Here is a 25,170-nt window from a genome sequence, read left to right as displayed (position 1 = left end):
AGTTAGGTAGGTTACTACAATACAAATAATGCTTTTTAGAAACACTACCTAGAATACACCTTTAAAATCCCTCAGCCATTTCATTTGAAATGAGAGACTATGTTAGCAAATAACCGGTAGCTAGGACTGCTTCAATGGATCCCATGAACAACAGTATTTGCTGGTAATTAGAACATAATGGAAAAACAATTACTTAACTAGTTAGGCACATTGCTGACAGAGCAGAAACTTACCTTCTCCACTCCAGCAGTTCAGTTTTTGAAGCAGACTGGTTTAAACAACAATATGAACAAAATGAAAGCGCACGCCTTTACTTGCAGCGAGCTAAACGGTATTATTTTAGGTGATGCTTCTTGCTGTTGGCTTGATCTATTAACTGAAAACCTCTTCGTAGCCACTCTAATAAAGATTTCTTGATTTTTCCCTTGCTATCACCTGCTTGTTCTCGCCATAGGGCCCAGAACGCGGCGTGATCTCATTGGATCCACTCGAGTCGGTCGACAGTAGTTACCACAGACACAAAGTCATAAACCCCGCCTATTTCTACAATGTATCTTCTTTAAACCTGACCTTAACCCCAACCTTAACCAAACGGCTAGCCTTATGCATAACCTTAAATTAAGACCAAAAACCTCAATTTTGCTTTCATTAATTTTTACGATATATTCGATTTTGACTTTGTGGTTGTGCTATCTAGTGGAAACCACTAGAGTCGTTGTTCCGCGAGTACAGCGATGACTCTGTTGGTGCTTTCAAGACTATTGGGGACTCGGAAAAAACAAGGTGGAATCAAGACATCATTGATCTTCAGGTCGGAAAGAGGTTCCCTATTTGGGATTCCGAGTTTGATGACGGTTTTAAACGATTTTCACTAGTCGGGGCTCGTTTTTTTTCCCGAGGTCGCAGTTGTTCTGAACGCACTGATGTCGGAAGTCAGAGATTTCCGAATTCCCAGTTGTTATGAATGTGGCAAGAGCCCGTCGTCCACATTCCAAGTACTACAGAGTGATAGGTCCTTTCGGTGAAGGCTGTCGAGAACATAATTTTTGTGAATATGTGATTGGTCCACGTTCAATTAATGGGCGTAAATTATATGACATTGTATTAAGGTGACCTATTGTGTCGTCGAGTACTAGTTGTTGTAGTCAAAACAATGTGGAAGTCAATGTAATTTTTTTAATGTTATTACTGATTGATTGATCTGTTACTTACTGGTACGCGTTTTTCTTGATTTGAACGAGTTCTTAGCTTTACTTTATGTAATTAATGTTTGTGACGCTAAATGTTGTTTTAATATGTGACACAGGGACTGCAGATGAAAATTAGCCAACGGGCAAAATAAATAAGTGCGGGGGGAAAAGACTATTGAATGGGTGATATTTCAAAATGAACATGATCAACAGTTTACCACTTTATTTTGTGACCCTCGCCCTTATTGCCTGCCACCTACATTGATAAACATATTCATTTCGTGTGTTGATTGGCTTTTTAAAAAAATATATATATAATTTACAATTCTCTTCTTCCTCCTCCCCCTCTCTCACATGACTTGTGATGTGTATCACATGATTTCTTCCCTGAGGATACAGACAGTGCAAAGAAAATGGCTGCGTTCTTACAGTGGAGACGATTTGTGTTTTTTGATAAAGAGACGGTGAAGGACGCTGGAGATAATGGGAAGAACTTCGTCCTCCCCGTTGGCATATCTGCATGTGACTCGGGCCGGGGCCACATCGTTCTTGGAGATATCCTTTCGGTGGTTTCCATGACGTTAACATAGCATAGTTAATTTAGTTTGTCAATTCTAGCTAACGAACGTGCTACCCAGACAAGCAGTCTTGTCATTTTAAGCAAGTTAACTAATAACGTTAATGAAATTGAGTTTATATGCCAAAATGATGCTCATTGGCTAGCTGCAAGTAAGGAAATGATTATTGCTATACATGCTAGTCATACGACTAAGAAGAGTACATATTTACATTGCTTGTATACATTACACTTCTTATTCCTATGGCAAATTTATATACATTTTAAGAGTATTCGAACATGGCCCTGCCTTTGTAATTGTCTCCTCTATCCCTAACCATGCAAATGCCCATTTGTCTCTGATTTAAAATGATGCTTCCTTGAACCAGAATAAATTACATATGGACGGTCAGATCTGGTTTTTGACGCGCTCCCTACAGTTGTCCTCCTTTCAGGCTTACAAGCTGAGAGTGACCCACCTCTACCAGCTCAAGCAGCACAGCATTTTGGTCACGGTTGGGCAGGATGAGCAAGGAATTAACCCCCTGGTAAGACATTTAGTAGGATATATTTAATACTAACTATCAAAAAACAGTATTTTAGTTTCCTTGGTAGTTATTTGTGAACTGTTACTAGAAACCCAGCTGTGTTACTGTTTGCCAGGTGAAGGTATGGAATCCGGACAAGCGTGACAGCGGGAATCCTCTGTGTACCAGAATATTCCCAGCAATTCCTGGGAACAAACCAACAGAGGTGTCCTGCCTCAGTGTACACGAGAACCTAAACTTTATGGCCATTGGTAAGTGGCATTTCTTCAGTACTACCTATGTCACCTATAGTTTAGATTTGGTTTTGACATTTGTGTTTGCTCCCTGTTATAAATTGATAATCCCCATGTCATTGCAGGCTTCACAGATGGCAGTGTGGTGTTGACAAAGGGTGACATAACCCGGGACAGGCACAGTAAAACCCTGACACTGCATGAGGGCACCTGTCCAATCACAGGCCTCGCTTTCCGTCAGCAGAGCAAAGTCACTCACTTATTTGTTGCCACTCTGGAAAAAGTCCATGTAAGTCATTTGAGCTTTTCAAATGTCACTCTGATAAGTGAAGTCCATAGAAGCAAGTTTAAGATCAATTCAGGTTATTCATGTAAATTACAATTCAATATTTGAAAGTGTCATATTTTCAAGGAGGATTTGAATTGATAGATTTGAAATGGCATTGACCCCATGCCTGTCGCCATAGTACTTTTCCCTTGGAGCATGAGCACTAACTTGCTTCTATTTCATTTGGTGTTGTTTCCACCCCATGACTAGTGCTACACTTTGTCGGTGAAGGAGTACCCTAAACTGGAACTGGACACCCACGGCTGTGCGCTGCGTTGCTCTGCGCTCACAGACCCCTCCCAGGACTCCCAGTTTATTGTCGCGGGGGACGAGTGTGTATACCTTTACCAGCCTGATGAACGGGGTCCCTGTTTCGCTTTCGACGGGCACAAGCTACTGGCCCACTGGCACCGGGGCTACCTCCTGCTGCTCACCAGGGACACCAAGTCTCCCAACAAGTAAGAACAACTCTCTGATGGTGGCACAGCAGCCATTTCTTTTGAACGGGTCCCCTAAGGTTCAAGGCCAGGGTCAGTATGAGTCCTTATAAAGGTCAAAGGTTAGCCAAGTGTCATTTCCTTTTTTTTATTGAAATGAAACACAAGTCATTTTATACTAAATCAATTTATGTTGACTGTAAGTATAAAGAAGAAAACAGTAAATTGTTTTTTGAGAAGAACACCCCTTAAACATTCAACCAAACAGGCACATTTTTAGGTGATATATTAACTCCTATGACAATGTATTGAACACAAGTTCTGTACTCAGGTCTGAATTTGGGAGTAGAGAGACAACTCCTTCGGAGAAACAAATCTTGACAATCTACGACCTGGACAACAAGTTCATTGCCTACAGCGCTTCCTTTGATGACATCATCGACGTTCTGGCCGAATGGGGCTCCTTCTACATCCTGACTCGGGATGGAAAGATGTTTGTGCTGCAGGAGAAAGACACTCAGACCAAGCTAGAGGTTAGCCTAAAATACGCTGACTGACATCATGCCTTCTTTTCCCCTCCAATGTATTATGTTCAACTCAGCACCAGATTGAACTGGAAACTAGAAGACTACAGGTTTCAGATCCCAAGTATTGTTTACTACCATTGTGCCCTTGAGCAAGGCACTTAACACTTCAATCTGTCTTTAGATGCTTTTCAAGAAGAATCTGTTTGTGATGGCCATCAACCTGGCTAAGAGCCAGCACTTGGACAGTGACGGGCTGTCTGAGATCTTCAGGCAATACGGTGACCACCTCTACGTGAAGGGGGACCACGATGGAGCCATCCAACAGTACATCCGGTATGATATCACCCAGGGGTTGATGTATCTAACTTCATAATAATAATAATAATACATCCAGTACCAGTCAAAAGTTTGGATACCTACTCATTCAAGGGTTTTTCTTTATTTTACTATTTTCTACATTAGATGTCTTAACTATTCTACGAACTATGAAATGACACATATGGAATTATGTAGTAACCAAAAAAGTGTTAAGCAAATCAAAATATATTTGAGATTCTTCAAAGTAGGCACCCTTTGCCTTGATGACAGCTTTGCACACTCTTGGCATTTTTTCAATCAGCTTCATGAGGAATGCTTTTCCAACAGTCTTGAAGGAGTTCCTACATATGCTGAGCACTTGTTGGCTGCTTTTCCTTCACTCTGCGGTCCAACTCATCCCAAACCATCTCAATTGGGTTGAGGTCGGGTGATTATGGAGGCCAGGTCATCTGATGCAGCACTCCATCACTCTACTTCTTGGTCAAATAGCCCTTACATAACCTGGAGATGTATTTTGGGTCATTGTCCTGTTGAAAAACATGATAGTCCCACTAAGCGCAAACCAGATGGGATGGTGTATTGCTGCAGAATGCTGTGGTAGCCATGCTGGTTAGGTTTGCCTTAAATTCTAAGTAAATCACTGACTGTCACCAGCAAAGCATCCCCACACCATCTCCTCCATGCTTCACGGTGGGAACCACACATGCACAGATCATCCGTTCACCTACTCTGCGTCTCACAAAGACAAAGTGGTTGGAACCAAAAATCTCAAATTTGGACTCATCAGGCAAAGGACAGCTTTCCACTGGTCTAATGTCCATTCCTCGTGTTTCTTGGCCCAAGCAAGTCTCATCTTATTGGTATCCCTTAGTAGTGGTTTCTTTGCTGCTATGTTTACGAACTTGGTTTTACTGAAAGCTACCCACCCTCGTCTTATCCAATCAAGTCCTGTTAACATGATCAACAAGTTGCTTTTTTGCTAATCCTTAAGCATTTAGATTGTCAGTTGGATTCTTGGGGGAGATTTGTGAGAGGTCAGTGTTCCCACTACCGTTGTATAGGCAAGGTGGGGTCTCCCAACTCAATTGCTTTAAATCCAACATGTTGGTGTCAGAGAAAAACAATGAAATGGAAAACCTACCTGTGTTTAATTAAAAGAGAAAATGGGTTTTGTGCTCCAACAATGGGAGTAGATTGGCTGCCTGAAGTAAGTACTGAATGCAGACAGAAGGCAGCACCAAAAGCCTCTGCCGTTGTGTTCCATAAAATGTCAATTGAGAACGCAACCTTTTTCCCCTCCCTCCCTCAGCACAATCAGGAAGCTGGAGCCCTCTTACGTAATCCGGAAGTTTCTGGATGCTCAGAGGATCCATAACCTGACGGCCTACCTCCAGGCCCTGCACCGGCAGTCGCTGGCCAATGCCGACCACACCACCCTGCTGCTAAACTGCTACACCAAGCTCAAGGACAGTTCTAAGCTTGAAGAGTTCATCAAGGTTAGCAATTAAACTGTAAGCCAAGGGTTACTTAACAGTGTGTGCAGGGGAGTTAACTGTGTGTGCAGGCTTTCATTCCGGGGCTTCAGATAATCATGGTCCAGACTAGAGGTCGACCGATTATGATCTTTCACTACCGATTATTGGAGGACCAAAAAAAGCAGATGCTGATTATTTGGACGATTTTTATATATAAATACAGTTGAAGTCAGAAGTTTACATACACTTATGTTGGAGTCATTAAGACTAGTTTTTCAACCACTCCACAAATTTCTTGTTAAAACTATAGTTTTGGCAAATCGGTTAGGACATCTACTTTGTGCATGACACAAGTCATTTTTCCAACAATTTGTTTACGGACAGATCATTTCACTTATAATTCACTGTATCACAATTCCAGTGGGTCAGAAGTTTACATACACTAAGTTGACTGTGCCTATAAACAGCTTGGAAAATTCCAAAAAATTATGGTATGGTTTTAGAAGCTTCGGAAAGGCGAATTGACATCATTTGAGTCCATTGTGGATGTATTTCAAGGCCTACCTTCAAACTCAGTGCATCTTTGCTTGACATCACGGGAAAATCAAAAGAAATCAGCCAAGACGTCAGAAATAAAATTGTAGACCTCCAAGTCTGGTTCATCCTTGTGAGCAATTTCCATATGCCTGAAGGTACCACGTCCATCTGTACAAACAATAGTACGCAAGTATAAACACCATGGGACCATGCAGCCGTCATACCGCTCAGGACCGACTACGGTTTGGAACTGCACATGGGGACAAAGATCGTACTTTTTGGAGAAATGTCCTCTGGTCTGATAAAACAAAAATAGAATTAATGACCATTGTTATGTTTGGATAAATTAGACGAGGTACGATCACGAATATCCTACAAACCGGACATCAACTGTAAAAACGTATGTTTCACGGAATTGTGGCTGAAGGATGAAATGGATATTCAGCTAGCGGGATATACGCTGAACCGGCAAGATAGAACAGCACACGACGAGGAGGGGGGGGGGTGGTGGTGTCTGTGCATATTTGTAAATAACAGCTGGTGCACAAAATCTAAGGAAGTCTCTAGATTTTGCTTGCTTGAGGTATAGTATCTCGTGATAAATAGCATACCACATTTACCACCACAGACGATGCTGGCACTAAAACCACACTCAGTCAGCTGTATAAGGAAATAAGCAAACAGGAAACCACTCACCCAGAGGTGGTGCTCCTACTGGCCAGAGACTTTAATGCAGGGAAACTTAGAACTGATTTATCTCATTTCCATCAATGTGTTAAATGTGCAACCAGAGGGGAAAAAACATTATATCACATGTACTACACACAGGGACGCGTACAAAGCTGTCCCTCGCTCTCCATTTGGTAAATCCAACCACAATTCTATCCTCCTGCTTACAAACAAAAATTAAAGCAGGAAGCGCCAGTGACTCTGTCTATAAAAAAGTGTTCCGATGAATCAGATGCTAAACTACAGGACTGTTTTGCTATCACAAACTGGAACATGTTCCGGGATTCTTCCAATGGAATTGAGGAGTACACCACATCAGTCACTGGCTTTTTCAATAAGTGCATCGAGGACGTCGTCCCCACAGTGATTGTACGTACATACCAGAAGCCATGGATTACAGGCAACATTCGCACTAAACTAAAGGGTAGAGCTGCTGCTTTTAAGGTGCGGGACTAACCCGGAAGCTTACAAGAAATCCTGCTATGCCCTGCGACGAACTATCAAACAGGCAAAGGGTCAATACAGGGCTAAGATTGAATCATACTACACCGGCTCCGACGCTCGTCTTATGTGGCAGGGCTTGCAAACTATTACTACAAAAGGGAAGCACAGTCACGAGCTGTCCAGTAACACGAGCCTACCAGACGAGCTAAATCACTTCTATGCTTGCTTCGAGGCAAGCAATACTGAGGCATGCATGAGAGCATCAGCTGTTCCGGACGACTGTGTGATCACGCTCTCCGTTGCCGATGTGAGTAAGACCTTTAAACAGGTCAACGTTCACAAGGCTACGGGGCCAGACGGATTACCAGGACGTGTGCTCCAGGCATGTGCTGACCAACTGGCAGGTGTCTTCACTGACATTTTCAACATGTTCCTGAACACGCCCAAGAACACATATAGGCAACCTGCCTAAATGACTACAGACCCGTAGCACTCACGTCCGTAGCCATGAAGTGCTTTTGAAAGGCTGGTAATGGCTCACATCAACACCATTATCCCAGAAACCCTAGACCCACTACAATTTGCATACCGCTCAAACAGATCCACAGATGATGCAATCTCTATTGCAGTCCACACTGCCCTTTCCCACCTGGACAAAAGGAACACCTATGTGAGAATGCTATTCATTGACTACAGCTCAGCGTTCAACACCATAGTACCCTCAAAGCTCATCACTAAGCTAACGATTCTGGGACAAAACACCTCCCTCTGCAACTGGATCCTGGACTTCCTGATGGGCCGCCCCCAGGTGGTGAGGGTAGGTAGCAACATCTGCCAAGCTGATCCTCAACACTGGAGCCCCCCAGGGTTGCGTGCTCAGTCCCGTCCTGTACTCCCTGTTCACCCACGACTGCATGGCCAGGCACGACTCCAACACCATCCTTAAGTTTGCAGACGACACAAGTGGTAGGCCTGATCAACGACGATACAGCCTATAGGGAAGAGGTCAGTGACCTGGCCAGGTGGTGCCAGAATAACAACAGATGATTGTGGACTTCAGGAGAAGGAGGAACGAGCACGCCCCCATTCTCATCGACGGGGCTGTAGTGGAGCAGGTTGAGAGTTTCAAGTTCCTTGGTGTCCACATCACCAACAAACTATAATGTTCCAAACATACCAAGACAGTCATGAAGAGGGCATGACAAAGCCTATTTCCCCGCAGGAATCAAAAAAGATTTGGCATGGGTCCTCAGATCCTCAAGGTTCTACAGCTGCACCATCGAGAGCATCCTGACCGGTTGCATCACCGCCTGGTATGGCAACTGCTCGGCATCTGACCGCAAGGCACTACAGAGGGTAGTGCGTACGGCCCAGTTCATCACTGGGGCTAAGCTGCCTGCCATCCAGGACCTCTACACCAGGCGGTGTCGGAGGAAGGCCCTAAAAATTGTCAAAGACCCCAGCCCACCCCAGTCATACTGTTCTCTCTAAGTGCCAAATCGAGGACAAAAAGGCTTCTCAACAGTTTTTAAAAATTATTTATCCCCAAGCCATAAGACTCCTGAACAGGTAATGAAATGGCTACTCGGACTATTTGCATTGTGCCCCCCCAACCCCTCTTACGCTGCTGTGCTGCTACTCTCTGTTTATCATATATGCACAGTCACTTTAACTATACATTCATGTACATACTACCTCAATTGGCCCGACCAACCGGTGCCCCCGCACATTGGCTAACCGGGTTTTCTGCAGTGTTTCCCACCACCCTCCAACCCCTCTTTTACGCTACTGCTACTCTCTGTTTATCATATATGCATAGTCACTTTAACCATATGTACATACTGCCTCAATCAGCCTGACCAACCGGTGCCAGTATGTAGCCTCGCTACTGTTATTTTTCACTGTCTTTTTACTGTTGTTTTTAGTTCTTTACTTATTGTTCGCCTAATACCTTTTTTGCACTGTTGGTTAGAGCCTGTAAGTAAGCGTTTCACTGTTGTATTCGGCGCACGTAACAAACTTTGATTTGACCTCAATCCTATAGAACATTTGTGGGCAGAACTGAAAAAGCGTGTGCGAGCAAGGAGGCCTACAAACCTGACTCAGTTACACCAGCTCTGTCAGGAGGAATGGGCCAAAATTCACCCAACTTATTGTGGGATGCTTGTGGAAGGCTACCCGAAACGTTTGACCCAAGTTAAACAATTTAAAGGCAATGCTACCAAATACTAATTGAGTGCATGTAAACTTCTGATCCACTGGGAATGTGATGAAATAAATAAAAGCTGAAATAAATCATTCTCTCTATTGTTTTTCTGACATTTAACGTTCTTAAAATAAAGTGGTGATCCTAACTGACCTAAAACAGGGAATTTTTACTAGGATTAAATGTCAGGAATTGTGGAAAACTGAGTTTAAATGTATTTGGCTAAGGTGTATGTAAACTTCCAACTTCAACTGTATACACTTGTAATAATGACAATTACAACAATGCTGAATGAACAATGATCACCTTTATTTTAACTTAATATAATCCTTCAATGAAATCAATTTGGTCTCGAATAAATAATGAAACATGTTCAATTTGGTTTAAATAATGCAAAACAAAGTGTTGGAGAAGAAAGTAAAAGTGCAATATGTGCCATGTAAAAAAGCTAACATCTAAGTTCCTTGCTCAGAACATGAGAACATATGAAAGCTGGTGGTTCCTTGTAACATGTCTTCAATTTTCCCAGGTAAGAGGTTTTAGGTTGTAGTTATTATAGGAATTATTGTACTATTTCTCTCTATACCATTTGTATTTCATATACCTTTGACTATTGGATGTTCTTATAGGCACTTTAGTATTGCCAGCCTAATCTCGGGAGTCGATAGGCTTGAAGTCATGAACAGCACATTGCATCAAGCATTGCTAAGAGCTGCTGGCAAACACAGGAAAGTGCTGTTTGAATGAATGCTTACGAGCCTGCTGCCTACCACCACTCGGACAGCTCTATCAAATATCTAATTATAATATAATAAACACACAGAAATGCGAGCCTTTGGTCATTAATATGGTTAAATCCGGAAACTATAATTTCGAAAACGAAACGTTTATTCTTTCAGTTAAATACAGAACCGTTCCATATTTTATCGAATGGGTGGCAACCCCAAGTCTAAATGTTGCTGTTACATTGCACAACCTTCAATGTTATGTCATAATTATGTAAAATTCTGGCAAATTAATTACGGTCTTTGTTAGGAAGAAATGGTCTTCAAAGTTTTTAGCGGCCCAAACTGCTGCTATATACCCTGACTCTGCTTGCACTGAACGCAAGAGAAGTGACACAATTTCCCTAGTTAATATTGCCTGCTAACATTAATTTATTTTAACTAAATATGCAGGTTTAAAAATATATATACTTCTGTGTATTGATTTTAAGAAAGGCATTGATGTTTATGGTTAGGTACATTTGTGCAACGATTGTGCATTTTTACCCGAATACGCTTTTGTTAAATCATCACAGCGTTTGGTGAAATTGAAGTAGGCTGTGATTCGATGAGAAATTAACAGGCACCGCATTGATTATATGCAACGCAGGACAAGCTAGTTAACCTAGTAATATCATCAACCATGTGTTTGTTAACTAGTGATTATGTGAATTCTTTTTTTTTTTATAAGTTTAATGCTAGCTAGCAACTTACCTTGCCTCCTTGCAGCCACAAGGTCCTTTTGATGTTGCATTCGCGTAACAGGTGGTCAGCCTGCCACGCGGTCTCCTCGTGGATTGCAATGTAATTGGCCATAATCGGTGTCTAAAAAGGCTGATTACCGATTGTTATGAAAACTTGAAATCGGCCCTAATTAATCGGCCATGCCGATTTAATATGTCGACCTCTAGCCCAGACTAAAGTCTGGGAGTAGTCGAAGCAGATGTGTTAGTGATGGCCTGGAACAAAAGCATACACACCGAGTAGCTCTCCAGGATCATAATCATTGCCCTGAGAAGGATTCCAGAGTTTCAGAATACTATTTTGGATTACAAAATGATGATAGAAAACCTATTGCTGTATATGGACAATGAATCGACAGATACTGTATGTATGTCATCATGCACAGAAGGTCTCAACGCTCTGACATCTCCTTTCCCGTTTGACCCCCCCCTTCAGAGCAGCGAGAGCGAGGTCCACTTCGACGTGGAGATTGCCATCAAGGTGCTGCGCCAGGCAGGCTACCACAGTCACGCAGTCTTCCTGGCCGAGAGGCACCAGCACCACAAGTGGTACCTGAAGATCCAGCTTGAGGACCTGAAGGTGAAAGAGACTAGAAAGTAATAGTGGATGTAGTAGTGTTAAGATGAGCCGTCTGAGCTAGATAAATGGATGATTTAATTGGACGAAGAACCTCTAATACCCTTGGGTAAAGTCTACCTGATTCGAACGAGCCTTTACTGAAATTCAAACCCCTTTGTCTCCCTCTATGTTCCATACAGAACTACCAGGAGGCTTTGCGCTACATTGGACGACTTCCTTTTGACCAGGCAGAGAGCAACATGAAACGCTACGGCAAGACCCTGATGCACCACGTCCCCGACGGCACCACACTGCTTCTCAAGGGCCTGTGTACCGACTACCAGCCCAGCCGGGATGCCATGGAAAGAGACAGCCTGGACAGAGGTCCGGCAGTGGCCAAGAAGGTCAGCCGTTTAACCTTAACGGGCGACCTCACCTCCCAGGCAGCTGAGCACATTAGTCCTAGTGTTACTAGTCTAGCAGCATTAGTACTTTGGACTTGAGATCCTTTCTTTAATTAAAGTGGCTTTATCAATTACGTGTAAGTAATACAGCTTATATTGATAAGGATGGTACTACTTCTAATGGTAATGATGAAACAATGATGATAAAATGCATGTATCATGGATAATAATGGTGGTAATAGTACTAGCACTCACTGTACTTACCTTTATCTCCCAGGCAAATTCAGAGGAGTTCATCTCTGTGTTTGCTAATAACCCGCGGGAGCTAAGGGCCTTCCTGGAGCACATGATTGAGGTGGAGCCCTTCTCCTCTCAGGGGGTGTATGACACACTGCTAGAACTACGGCTGCAGGACTGGGCACATGAACAAGACTCTGAGGTGATGGGAACACAATAATTTGTATGGAAAACTGCCACGTGTTCACTATCATTCGTTATCATTTACCAAATGTTTCATATTAGATGACATACCTGCAGCCTAAATTATTTATTACATTTTCCGAACAAACACCTTTCCTTACCTTTTTGTCTGGAGTATCAAATGTTTGGTTTTGTCTGGTCTATCTGACTGTCTTCTTTCTATTTTGTCTGGCAGAGGAAGAAGGTCCTGCAGGGGGCAGCACTGTCCTTGCTGAGGAGCGACAACACCGTATTTGACAAGGCCCTCGTCCTGTGCCAGATGCACAACTTCAAAGAAGGGGTCCTGTACCTCTATGAGAAGGGCAAACTGTGAGTATTCCTGTCTCTAAACCTCTCCAGTCCGAAACACATGATCCCAATTCCAATATTTCTGCTTCCCCCTGAAGTTTACACTCATTCACTCCCCCCCAGTGGATTTAAAACCATGCGATTCTTGAGTAAAAGTATAGATACCTTTTTTTTTATAGAAAATGACTGAAGTGAAAGTCACCAAGTGTAATACTACTAGAGTAAAGGTATGGTTTTAAATATAATTAAGTATCAAAAGTAAATGTAATTGCTAAAATATACTTAAGTATCAAAAGTGCAAGTATAAATAATTTCAAATTCCTAACTTCTTATGGGTACCTGGGACGGTAGCGTCCCACCTGGCCAACATCCAGTGAAATTGCAGAGCGCGAAATTCAAAAATACTCAATTCAAATATTTAACATTCTTGAAAATATATGTATTATACATCAAAATAAAGCTTAACTTGTTGTTAATCCAGCCGCCGTGTCAGATTTCAAAAAGGCTTTACGGCGAACGCAAACCATGCGATTATCTGAGGACAGCGCCCCGCATACAAAAGCATGAAAGTCATATTTCAACCAGGCAGGTGCGACACAAAAGTCAGAAATAGCGATATAAAAAATGCCTTACCTTTGATCTTTGTATGGTTGCACTCACAAGATTCCCAGTTACATAATAAATGTTTGTTTTGTTCGATAAAGTCCCTCTTTATAGCCAAAAACCACAATTTTGTTGGCGCGTTTTGTTCAGTAATCCAATGGCTCAAAGGCAGTCACAACAGGCAGATGTAAAATCCAAATAGTATCTGTAAAGTTCGTAGAAACATGTCAAACGATGTTTATAATCAATCCTCAGGTTGTTTTTAGCCTAAGTAATCGATAATATTTAAACCGGACAATAGCATCGTCAATATAAAAGAAAAACAAGAAAGGTGTGCTCTCAGTCAGGGAAAATGTATGGAGGAAAAAGTATGTTATTTTCTGTAGGAATGTTGTAAAGTAAAAGTTGTCAAATATAAATAGTAAAGTACAGATACCCCCAAAAAACGACTTAATTGGTACTTTAAAGTATTTTTACACAAGTACTTTACACCACTGGACTTTTTGGACTTTATTGGTGTACTGATATTGTCAATGATGTAATTTGATTGATATAGTATGATGTCCCTCTTTCTGTAGGTACCAGCAGATCATGCATTACCACATGCAGAATGAGGAGTATGGCAAAGTGGTGGAGGCCTGCAAGCGCTACGGCGACCAGGAAGTATGCTTGTGGGAGCAGGCGCTGGGATACTTTGCCCGTAAAGAGGAGGACTGCAAGGCCTACATCAGCCAAGTCCTGGAGCACATCGACCAGAACAACCTGATGCCTCCCCTATTGGGTGAGCGTGAGCCAGTGGCTATATTTGCAGTTTTTCTCTGTATTTCTCCTTCTCTATTAATGAAGACTGGGGCTTTCTGTAGAGATGTGCCTACTAATCACTGCTTGAATTATATCAGACCTCATCAACTTAAAAGAAACTCAAACTTTCTTTGGGGTCTTTTGCTTCCACTTCCTGTCATTTGAATGTCTCACTGGCTAGAGTGTTCTATTTTGACGTCACATGCGCAAATCCATGATAAACTTGCCAGGTTAAGTGAACCTTAACCCGGAAGTGCCTTCAGAAAGTATTCACACCCCTTGACTTTTTCCACATTTTGTTGTTACAGTCTGAATTTAAAATGTGTTAAATTTAGATTTTGTCACTGGCCTACATGCAATTCCTGAATTAATGTCAAAGTGGAATTGTTAATTTTTTGGGGAACAAATTCATTAAAAATGAAAAGCTGAAGTGTCTTGAGTCGATAAGTATTCAACCCCTTTGTTATATTCAACCCCTTTGTTAAGTTGCATGGACTAACTCTGTGTGCAATAAGAGTGTTTTTCCAGATTTTTTTAAATGACTACCTCAACTCTATACCCTGCACGTACAATTATCCGTGAAGTCCCTCAGTCGAGCACTGAATTTCAAACACAGATTTAACCAGAGGTTTTCCAAAGCCTCACAAAGAACGGCACCGATTTGTAGGTGGATTAAAAAAAGGCTGATATCCAATATCTCTTAACTTATTAATTACACATTGGATGGTCTATCAATACAGGCGGCCTTCCTAACTCCGATGCCGGAGAGGATGGAAACAGCTCAGGGATTTTACCATGAGTCCATTGGTGACTTTAAAACAATACAGAGTTTAATGGCTGTGATAGGAGAACAATGTTGTTGAGCCAGCCTCCGTTAAGTTACTCCACAATACTAACCTAATTGACAGTGAAAGAAGGAAGCCTGTACAGAATAAAAATATTCCAAAACATGCATCCTGTTTGCAACAAGGAACTAAAGTAATACTGCAAAAAAAATGTTTTGTCCTGAATACAAAGTGTTATGTTTTGGGAAAATACAACACATTACTGGGTACCACACTCCATATTTTCAAGCACGGTGGCGGCAGTATCATGTTATGGGTATGCTTGTAATTGTTAAGGATTGGGGAGTTTTTCAGGATAAAAAAAAGAAATGGAATTGAGCTAAGCACAGGCAAAATCCTACAGGAAAACCTGGTTCAGTCTGCTTTCTACCAGACACTGTGAGATGAATTCACCTTTCAGCAGAACAATAACCTAAAACAAGGCCAAATCTACACTGGAGTTTCTTACCAAGAAGACTGTGAATGTTCCTAAGTGGCAGAGTTAGAGTTTTGACTTAAATCTGCTTGAAAATCTATGGCAAGACTTAAAGGGTTGTCTAGCAATGATCAACAAGCAATTTGACAGAGCTTGAGGAATTTTGAAAAGAATAATGGGCAAATGTTGCACAATCCAGGTGTGCAAAGCTCTTAGACTTACCCAGAAAGACTCACAGCTGTAATCGTTGCCAAAGGTGATTCTAACATGTATTGACTTGGGTGTGAATACTGATGTAAATTAGATATTTCTGTATTTAATTTTCAATAAATTAGCAAAAATGTCTAAAATATGTTTACACTTTGTCATTGTGTGTAGATGGGTGAGGAACAAAAATATATTTAATCCATTTTGAATTCAGGCTGTAACACAGCAAAATGTGGAACAAGTCTTTGGGGGTGTGAATACTTTCTGAAGGTACTGTATATGCTCATAGGAAAAGTACTTGGAGCATTATTATAGCTGAGTGGGATCATTTTATTGGGCACTGTTGCTAAGTTTGTGTGTGTGCACGCATGTCTATGCACGTGTTGGTCCACAGTGGTGCAGACGCTGGCACACAACTCCACAGCCACGCTGTCGGTCATCAAGGACTACCTGATCAACAAGCTGCAGAGGGAGAGCCAGCAGATTGAGGACGATGAGCGCAAGATCCGCCAGTACCGTGAGGAGACGGCCCACCTCCGCGCCGAGATCCAGGAACTCAGAAGCAGGTGAGGGACAGGACCATCCTAACCAAAGTCCACTCCTAAAACAACACCTATCCCCTAGAGCTGGGTCTTGTTCACAAGTGGAGTTTCCTCCGTGTTCCATCCAGTTCATCTGACATGTATAAGGGGTGAGAAGTGTCTAAGAAACACAATCTCAATTTGTTTGGTGGCTGCACTTTGATGCAAATTGTTACTGTACAAGGCTCCACATTAACGATTCCCCTGCGCATGTAAAACATTTTTTTGGACAAGCACATTATAGATTTAAGTTGTCTGAATGGACAAAAAAAAACACTCAAATCACAACGACAAACAATTAGGTTCCTCCAATCACAATTGGATCAAAGTGTCCTCCGGATGCGATGTGTTGCACACTGTCCTCCCAATCTCTGCAGAGCGCATCGGAGTAGAATTTTTGTAGGCCTGCATTGACCTGCACGAGCGGTCTTCAATCCTGCAGTCGCAGGATATTTCTTTATTTTTTTGACCAACGTGAGTTGATCATTGCTAGTTAGTGAGTTATTTGCCCAGTTGTAGCACATTTTATGTCAGCACAGAAAATCCTGGAAAAGTCATGGTGTTTGCATCACCTGAGTGTGTGCGAGTGAGAGAAAGAGAGAAAGAGAGATTGCAGCAGCAGGTAAAATATTGGTGTACAACAGACTAACTAGATAACCAGCCAAACTACACAATATGCTTTGAATTGGCTGTTTTGCTGGTTAACTATTTAGCTATTTGCATATATTAATGTAATTGTCATGTCCGGTGTCCGAAAACTTTCCACCGGCACTCGTGTATAACTGCAAATGGCCGACATTTGTGCACGGGTGCACAGTTGATGATACCAATGCTGCATACTCCGATTTGTAAAACTCTCTCAAGCTCTCAAAATTGGGTGTTGAAAATGTGTTCTGACATTGTTATAGAAAGCTGGCATTCTCCTCTATTCAATATGGGCCATTTACTTCTGGCAATGTAAAAAAAAATATTCTTAGAATAGCCTAATTGATTTTCCGAGTGGCACACCGGTCTAACGCTAAGAACACACCGACAGCGTCATTGTATTTTTGTACACCAGAATTACATTCATTTCCAATGAAACGCTGCGTTTGCCAAATATCTTGCAGTATTGCTTTGTAGAGGCAGTTGCAGTGCGTTCGGTGTGGTGCATACATTGGGTTTATCGAACGTATGCGTCAAACTGTATGCGTAGACAGCTTGACAGAAATGGTAGAAGTTGAAAATAAAGGAGAGCCGCACACTCTAAGAGCTCAGATGCAAAAATGTAATGTCCAACGTTTCGACAGGCAAGCTGTCTTCATCAGGGTATGATCACAAACACTGCAGGGTGACTCGTTTATATAGTGTCAAAAGACACACACACAGGTGTCTGTAATCATGGCCAAGTATGGCCTAATATCATTGGTTAATTCTCAAATATTAAAATGACATGCAAAGAACATATAAAAAAACAAATGAATAGCATGCGATCATAGATTCAATTTAGACTACATAAGCCTACAAACAATTATAATGGCAAAGTCACAAGAATGGCTTCAGATCAAAGTCTACGTTGAGACTGAATGGAGCAAGGGTCTTTAAATTAAAGCTCCGGGCAGCCTCTCGTTTTAACAATAAGTTATCGAGGTCACCCCCTCTCCTAGGGAGGGTGACTTGTTCGATGCCAATATAACGCAGAGACGAAATCGAGTGGTTTGCTTCAAAAAAGTGGGCCGCAACTGGGTAAGTCGAGTTTTTGCACCTAATGGTGCTACGATGCTCTGAGATACGTACTTTTAATTTGCGCTTTGTTTTACCCACAATTTTTACCACAAGGGCAAGTTATAAGATAAATAACTGCCTTAGTGGCGAACGTAATAACACCTTTGATTGGGGTCTGTTTCCCTGTTTGGGGGTGTTTGAAGGATCTACATTTGTAAGTCCCATTGCATTGAGCACAGCCATTACACTTGTAGTTTCCATTCAGTAGGGGCGCAAATACACGTTGTGCAGGGATATCTTGGGGTGGTAAATCAGTGTACCAATTGGTCTCGGAGATTTCTGCCCCGCGAGAATACGACCAAGGGAAGGTCCGAAAACACATTACCGAGACTATCATCGGATTTAAGAATGTGCCAATGTTTGAACGATTTCCTTAATTTGTTCAGAGCACTTTGAATAGCGGGTAGTTAGAACGCAATAATGCTTATTTTTACGAGACTGACCTTGAAAAAGGTCATGTTTTGAATTTTCTCAATGGCAGTATTAATCTGATCATTTTTGTACCCCCTCTCCTTGAATTTTCTTTGCGTCTCAGCTGTATTTCTGTCAATCTGATTGTTTTCTGCAAATTCTTCTGATTCGACAGAATTGGCTGTAGGGCAACATTTTTTCAAGGGAAGTGGGTGACAATTGTCAGCCCTCGACAAACTGTTATGATCAGTAGGTTTCCTGTAAAGATTAGTGTATGGAACATTATTTTCACACAAGATCAGAAGATCAAGAAAACTGATTTGACGTGTATCAGATTGCATAGTAAATCTCAAATTGAATGTTGAACTTTTGTTGCATACATATCCAGATGACAATGCGCACTATTTTGCGCAATGACACTATCTGTGTGTTCAAAGCGTAAGGCACTGCATCGCAGTGCTTGAGGCGTCACTACAGCCCCAGGTTCAATCCCAGGCTGTATCACAGCCGGCCGTAACCGGGAGACCAATGAGGTGGTGCAAGATGGGCCCAGCGTTGTCTGGGTTAAGGGAGGGTTTGGCCGGCCGGGATTTCCTTGTCCTGTCGCGCTGTAGCGACTCCTTGTTGCAGGCCGGGTGCCTGCAAGCTGACTTCGGTCGCCAGTTGGACGGTGTTTCCTCCGACACATTGGTGTGGCTGGCTTCCGGGTTAAGCTAGCAGTGCGGCTTGGCAGGGTCGTGTTTCGGGGGAAGCATTGCTCTCGACTTTCGCCTCTCCCGATTTCCGTAGGGGAATTGCAGTGATGGGACAAGACTCTAACTACCAATTGGATATCCTGAAATTGGGGAGAAAAAGGCGTAAAAAGTACCTAAAAGAAAAACCTAATTGATAAGTAACTCCTATGCTGTCAAGGTCTCCCCTGAAAATGTAATATTCTGGCCTTGTAAATATACTGAACAAAAATATAAATACAACAATTTCAATGATTTTACTAAGTTACAGTATATATATAAGAAAATAAGTCAATTGAAATATATTAATTAGGCCTTAATCTATGGATTTCACATGACTGGGCAGGGGTGCAGCCATTGGTGGACCTGGGAGGGCATGTGCCTAGCTCCCCAGTGGGTGGGGAGCCAGGCACATGCCCTCCCAGGTCCAGCCAATAAGAATTAGTTTTCCCAACAAAAGGGATTTATTACAGCCAGAAATACTTCTGTTTCATCAGCTCTCTGGGTGGCTGGTCTCAGCTGATCACGCAGGTGAAGCAGCTGGATGTGGAGGTCCTGGGCTGGAGTTGTTACCCATGGACTGTGGTTGAGTCCGGTTGGACGTACTAACATATTTGATAAAACGATGGAGGCAGCTTATGGTAAAGAAATGAACATTCAATTCTCTGGCAACAGCTCTGGTGGACTTTTCTGCAGTCAGCATGCCAATTGCACGCTCCCTCAACTTGAGACATCTGTGGCATTGTGTTGTGTGACCACTACTCATTTTAGAGTGGTATTTTATTGTCCCCAGCACAAGCCGCACCTGTGTATTGATCATGCTGTTTAATCAGCTTCTTGATATACCACACCTGTCAGGTGGATGGATTATCTTGGCAAAGGAGAAATGCTCACTAACAGGAATGTAAACAAATTTGTGCACAATTTCAGAGAAATAAGCTTTTTGTGTGTGTGGAAAATGTCTGGGATCTTTTATTTCATTTCATGAAACATGGGACTAACACTACGTGTTGAGTTCATATTTTTGTTCAGTATAGATTAACTTGTTTTAGTTAGATACTTTGCTTTGAAGTCGCTCACCTTAGCCATTTGATCCCTGGTTCATTAAATGAGGGAATTACTTTATAAAGACAAACAGTATTTGGTTGTAATTGTAATGTTGCAGGGTGGCCAACAATCCTCCAGGAAAGTCCAGGAGTGCTACTGGGTGTGCAGGATTTTGCTCCAGCCCTGCTCTAACACACCAGATTGTAAAAGAAATCAGCTGCTCAACAGGACCTTGTTAAGCTGACTCGGGTATGTTTGAGCAGGTTTGGATCAAGGTCCTGCACACCCAGTAGCGCTCCAGATGGAGGGTTATATACAGTAGCCTATCAGTGCAGTATTTTACTTCATGGGGGGTTAAGTGCCTTGCTCAAGGCCACACCGGCAGGTGATATAATACATGGGATCAGAGACCAGCAGCTTTCTATTGTCAATACCAGTGATAATAATAATTTTTATTTTGTGAAGTGGTTCCTTGTATCATACAACACAATTTTGTCACCTTTTTGGCCCATGGTTTTACAGACCTTTTTTGGGGAGGAACAAGTGACTTGAGCTTTCGGACAAGTAAAAAATGTGTCCTACTTGTCCAAAGAACAAATGGCTAAAGAAAGTTCATGTCAAGCCCTGCTGTATTTTGAATGCTTGATTTGACCTCACGAAGACCATTACATGAAACTGTTCTGATTTTCTCTTTTCTCTCTCACAGCGCAAAAATCTTCCAGAAGACCAAGTGCAGCATGTGCAACAGCCCCCTCGAGCTGCCCTCTGTTCACTTCCTGTGCAATCACTCCTTCCACCAGCACTGCTTTGAGAGCTACGCTGAGAGTGAGGCCGAGTGTCCCACCTGCACACCGGAAAACCGTAAGGTCATGGACATGCTGCGGGCCCAGGACCAGAAACGAGACCTGCACGACCACTTCACCAGACAGGTGAAACACACACTGACAGCCCTAGTCACTCCACTTTCTTCTTTGTGTGTTTGTTGAGCTGCCCAGTGATACGAGCCTACCAGATGAGCTAAACTACTTCTATGCTCACTTTGAGGCAAATAACACTGAAAGATGCATGGGAGCACCAGCTGTTCCGGAAGACTGTGATCAGGCTCTCCGCAGCCGATGTGAGTAAGGCCTTTAAACAGGTCAACATTCACAAGGCTGCAGGACCAGATGGATTACCAGGACGTGTACTGCGAGCATGCACTGACCAACTGGCAAGTGTCTTCACTGACATGTTCAACCTCTCCTTGTCCGAGTCTGTAGTACCAACATGTTTTAAGCAGACCACCATAGTGCCTGTGCCCAAGAACACTAAGGTAACCTGCCTAAACAACTACTACCGACCTGTAGCACTCACGTCTGTAGCCATGAATTGCTTTGATAGGCTGGTCATGGCTCACATCAACACCATTATCCCAGAAACCCTAGACCCACTCCAATTTGCATACCGCCCCAACAGATCCACAGTTGGTGCAATCTCTATTGCACTCCACACTGCCCTTTTCCACCTGGACGTAAGGAATACCTATGTGAGAATGCTATTAATTGACTACAGCTCAGCGTTCAACACCACAGTGCCCTCGACGCTCATCAATAAGTTAAGGACCCTGGGACTAAACACCTCCCTCTGCAACTGGATCCTGGACTTCCTGACGGGCCGCCCCCAGGTGGTAAGGGTAGGTAACAACACATCTGCCATGCTGATCCTCAAAACAGGGGCCCCTAAGGGGTGCCTGCTCAGTCCCCTCCTGTACTCTCTATTCACTCATGACTGCACGGCCAGGCACGACCCCAACACCATCATTGAGTTTGCTGATGACACAACAGTGGTAGGCCTGATCACCAACAACGACGAGACAGCCTATTGGTAGGAGGTCAGAGACCTGTTCGGGTGGTGCCAGGACAACAACCTCTCCCTCAACGTGATCAAGACAAAGGAGATGATTGTGGACAACAGGAAAAGGTGGACCGAGCACACCCATTCTCATCGACGGGGTTGCAGTAGAGCAGGTTGAGAGCTTCAAGTTCCTTGGTGTCCACATCATCAACAAACTAACATGGTCCAAGCACACCAAGACAGTCGTGAAGAGGGCACGACAAAACCTATTCCCTCTCAGGAGACTGAAAAGATTTGGCATGGGTCCTCCGATCCTCAAAAAGTTCTACAACTGCACCATCGAGAGCATCCTGACTGGTTACATCACTGCCTAATATGGCACCTGCTCGGCTTCTGACCGCAAAGCACTACAGAGGGTAGTGCGTACAGCCCAGTACATCACTGGGGCCAAGCTTCCTGCCATCCAGGACCTCTATACCAGGCACTGTCAGAGGAAGGCCATTAAAATTGTCAAAGACTCCAGCCACCCTAGTCATAGACTGTTCTCTCTTCTACCGCACGGCAAACAGGAGCACCAAGTCTAGGTCCAAGAGGCTTCTAAACAGCTTCTACCCCCGAACACCTAATCAAATGGCTACCCAGACTATTTGCATTCCCCCCCCCCCACTCTTTTATACCGCTGCTACTCTCTGTTGTTATCATCTATGTATAGTCACTGTAATAGCTCTACCTACATGTACATACTACCTCAACTAACCGGTGCCCCCGCACATTGACTCTGTACCGGTACCCCCTTGTATATAGTCTCGCTATTTTAATTTTTCTGCTGCTCTTTAATTACTTGTTACTTTTATTTATTTATTTTTCTTATCTGTATTTGTTTAATCTGCATTGTTGGTTAGGGACTCGTAAGGTTTTACATTTGATTTGATATTTTGTGGTAACTGCTGAGGGGGTGACTCAAGTGAAAATACCCTCTTTGCTTGCCTTTTCTTATTCTCTCTCGCTCCCTCTTTTGTGTTCAAGTATGTTTTATTGGCCATGACTTGAAACTACAACAAAGTTTTGTATACTGTAGTAGTCAATAGTCATTCAATAAGACGTAGTAATAGTGCAACACTTAATCTATCAAGTCCAAAGATCAATATAAAGTTCACTACTATAAGAGGAAAGCTAATTTAACACAAAATATCATCTTTTTTTTCAGAACGGTTGTGTACGCTATCATTTCTTTATCCTGGCTCAATTATTTCTATGCATTTCAGCTGCGGTGCTCCAATGATGGTTTCTCTGTGGTGGCGGACTACTTTGGCCGTGGGGTGTTCAACAAGCTGACCCTGGTCACCGACCCGCCGGGAGGCAAGGTGGGGGCGGGAAGCCTGGAGGCAGACCTGCAGAGGGACCTACTCATCCACACCAAGAGGAACGCTTGAGGGCCACAGGGCACAATGGATACAACAGCTTGCAACCGTACACTATTACCCTTTTCACACTATCATGCTGACCCAAACCAAGCTGGCTCTGATATTTGATTTTCAGATTGTCCTTTTTAGCACAGTTGGTTTGTGTGGCTCGGCTTGGCTCAACGCAGTTGTGTGAAAAGGCCTTATGTTCTGTGTTTTACTGTCTGCTGCTCAAGCTAAGAATAAACTACTATACCCAGCTGCAACGGGGTCCCTGACCCATCGTGCTTTGTTCTGTAGTTCAGGATGCCACAATATTTAGTCAAGATGAATCAGTCATGCTCCTGTCGCAACACCAGTAAGAGATGTTGCTAGTTTCTGTTTCTATGCCAGGAGTTTCATGAATGTGTGATCGTGTTCTGATGCATGTTACTTAACACGTCTGTGCATCTGGGTTGTGTTTATTAGGTGAAATGACGGAAAACATTTTTGCAACGTGCAATGAATATGAGCATTACTTATTGTACAGGTAGTTGCTGTTTTCTTCAATTTGGCACCTAATAAACACAACCCTGGTCCAAGCACGGAGCACAGAGGTTCAGAATGAAGGGTTGTTGGGTGAATTTAGTTTTTATGCACTTGATTTATGTGTATTGTGTAATGTCTTTGAGCACTCTGTTTGAAATTTGCATTAACTTAGTTAGAATTTGTATTTTTTAAAAGAAGACTAACTCTTGAAATAAATGTGGCTTATTGATACTGGGAGTGTACAGATAGATGCATTTTATTCCTTGTTGTGCCTTCTTGAAATGCTGTGTGCATGTATTTTTTCCATATGGGATGTGTCATGCCATCTCGTATTTGGATTTTATACCATGGCCTTGTTTAATACTCGTTTCTGATTGGCTTGAAGGGCATTCTCAAGCGTGCATTATTTCCCTATAAAGCACGGTATATCAGCACGTATAATTAAATCGCTATAGTTCATGCTTACATGTTTTGTTTGAGCTGCTTTTGAAACCAAAAGTCGAATTGAAAACATTGGCATTGTTGAATTTGATGTTCATAATAGCAAGCTAGGACTGATGGTTTGGTTAGCTAAACTAACATGTCTGTTTGGTTACCATAGCAACTACTGTGGCTATCTAGTAAACTTACTAGGTACGTCAGTGGATGTTGAACACATTTCTACCAACACATTTCTACTAGTGGAAACTGTGTTAAATTATATCCATGGTTTAAAATGGATAATCAACTCCGGGCTCTATGCATCCTCTGTAAAATATTGCAACTCCATGGACGGTCAGTTCCACTCAGCTAGGGCATAGTGGAACACACCTTACATGTTGTTCATTATCTTCCATAGAACGCATAGCCCCTCGTTGATTATCCCTTACTTATACAAATGTAGTCCATCTCACACTTCACTTTTTAAAGTCTGAATTTGGCTACCCCCAAACATCATTATCAATGTCTTTAATACACTTCTCTTCAAGGTGATTGCCAGAAATGTGCATGTTGTGGCTGGTGAGACATTTTGCCTAGATAGTGTGGTATCAACCAGTGATTCTGTAATGTCTTTGTATCAATCCACTTCTGTTGTATATAGATTTGACCTGCACATTACCTGAATAATGAATGAACTAGCTATATGTCAAATGCTTAGAATTCTAGTTCTATGCATTAGCATACTTGAAATGTCACATAAATGAAATTTTGAAAAATGTTTGTGCTTATCTAAATAAATCTGCACAGATATTCAA

The 25,170-nt window shown here is 42.5% G+C and overlaps 2 protein-coding genes across 3 annotated transcripts in view; one reads left to right on the top strand and one right to left on the bottom strand.

Moving 5' to 3' along the window:
* Positions 1–718, bottom strand: part of LOC106567637 (hypoxia up-regulated protein 1) — a 23,060-nt gene extending 22,342 nt beyond the window's left edge. The window contains exon 1 of the mRNA XM_014137166.2: positions 234–718. The gene's annotated coding sequence lies outside the window, so the exon portion shown is untranslated. The remainder of the gene's footprint in view (positions 1–233) is intronic.
* vps11 (VPS11 core subunit of CORVET and HOPS complexes) overlaps positions 1–25,170 on the top strand; it is a 25,257-nt gene extending 87 nt beyond the window's left edge. Inside the window, exons 2-17 of one of the 2 annotated variants that reach the window (XM_045693494.1) lie at positions 1,650–1,745; positions 2,146–2,294; positions 2,410–2,545; positions 2,653–2,816; positions 3,066–3,313; positions 3,624–3,825; positions 4,001–4,152; positions 5,447–5,633; positions 11,472–11,615; positions 11,795–11,998; positions 12,276–12,437; positions 12,654–12,787; positions 13,948–14,150; positions 16,032–16,203; positions 20,878–21,100; positions 23,270–25,170. In XM_045693494.1, the coding sequence (XP_045549450.1) occupies positions 2,148–2,294; positions 2,410–2,545; positions 2,653–2,816; positions 3,066–3,313; positions 3,624–3,825; positions 4,001–4,152; positions 5,447–5,633; positions 11,472–11,615; positions 11,795–11,998; positions 12,276–12,437; positions 12,654–12,787; positions 13,948–14,150; positions 16,032–16,203; positions 20,878–21,100; positions 23,270–23,437 (2,646 nt within the window). In that variant the 5' untranslated portion in view covers positions 1,650–1,745; positions 2,146–2,147 and the 3' untranslated portion in view covers positions 23,438–25,170. Of the gene's footprint in view, positions 1–1,589; positions 1,746–2,145; positions 2,295–2,409; positions 2,546–2,652; positions 2,817–3,065; positions 3,314–3,623; positions 3,826–4,000; positions 4,153–5,446; positions 5,634–11,471; positions 11,616–11,794; positions 11,999–12,275; positions 12,438–12,653; positions 12,788–13,947; positions 14,151–16,031; positions 16,204–20,877; positions 21,101–23,269 lie in introns of those variants that run through there. The other variant, XM_014137168.2, reaches the window with a different exon arrangement.

This window comes from Salmo salar, chromosome ssa13, assembly GCF_905237065.1.
Source record: "Salmo salar chromosome ssa13, Ssal_v3.1, whole genome shotgun sequence".
NCBI classification, from domain to species: domain Eukaryota; kingdom Metazoa; phylum Chordata; class Actinopteri; order Salmoniformes; family Salmonidae; genus Salmo; species Salmo salar.
The sequence above is the reverse complement of the archived record's forward strand: the minus strand, read 5'-3'. Positions and strand labels throughout refer to the sequence as shown.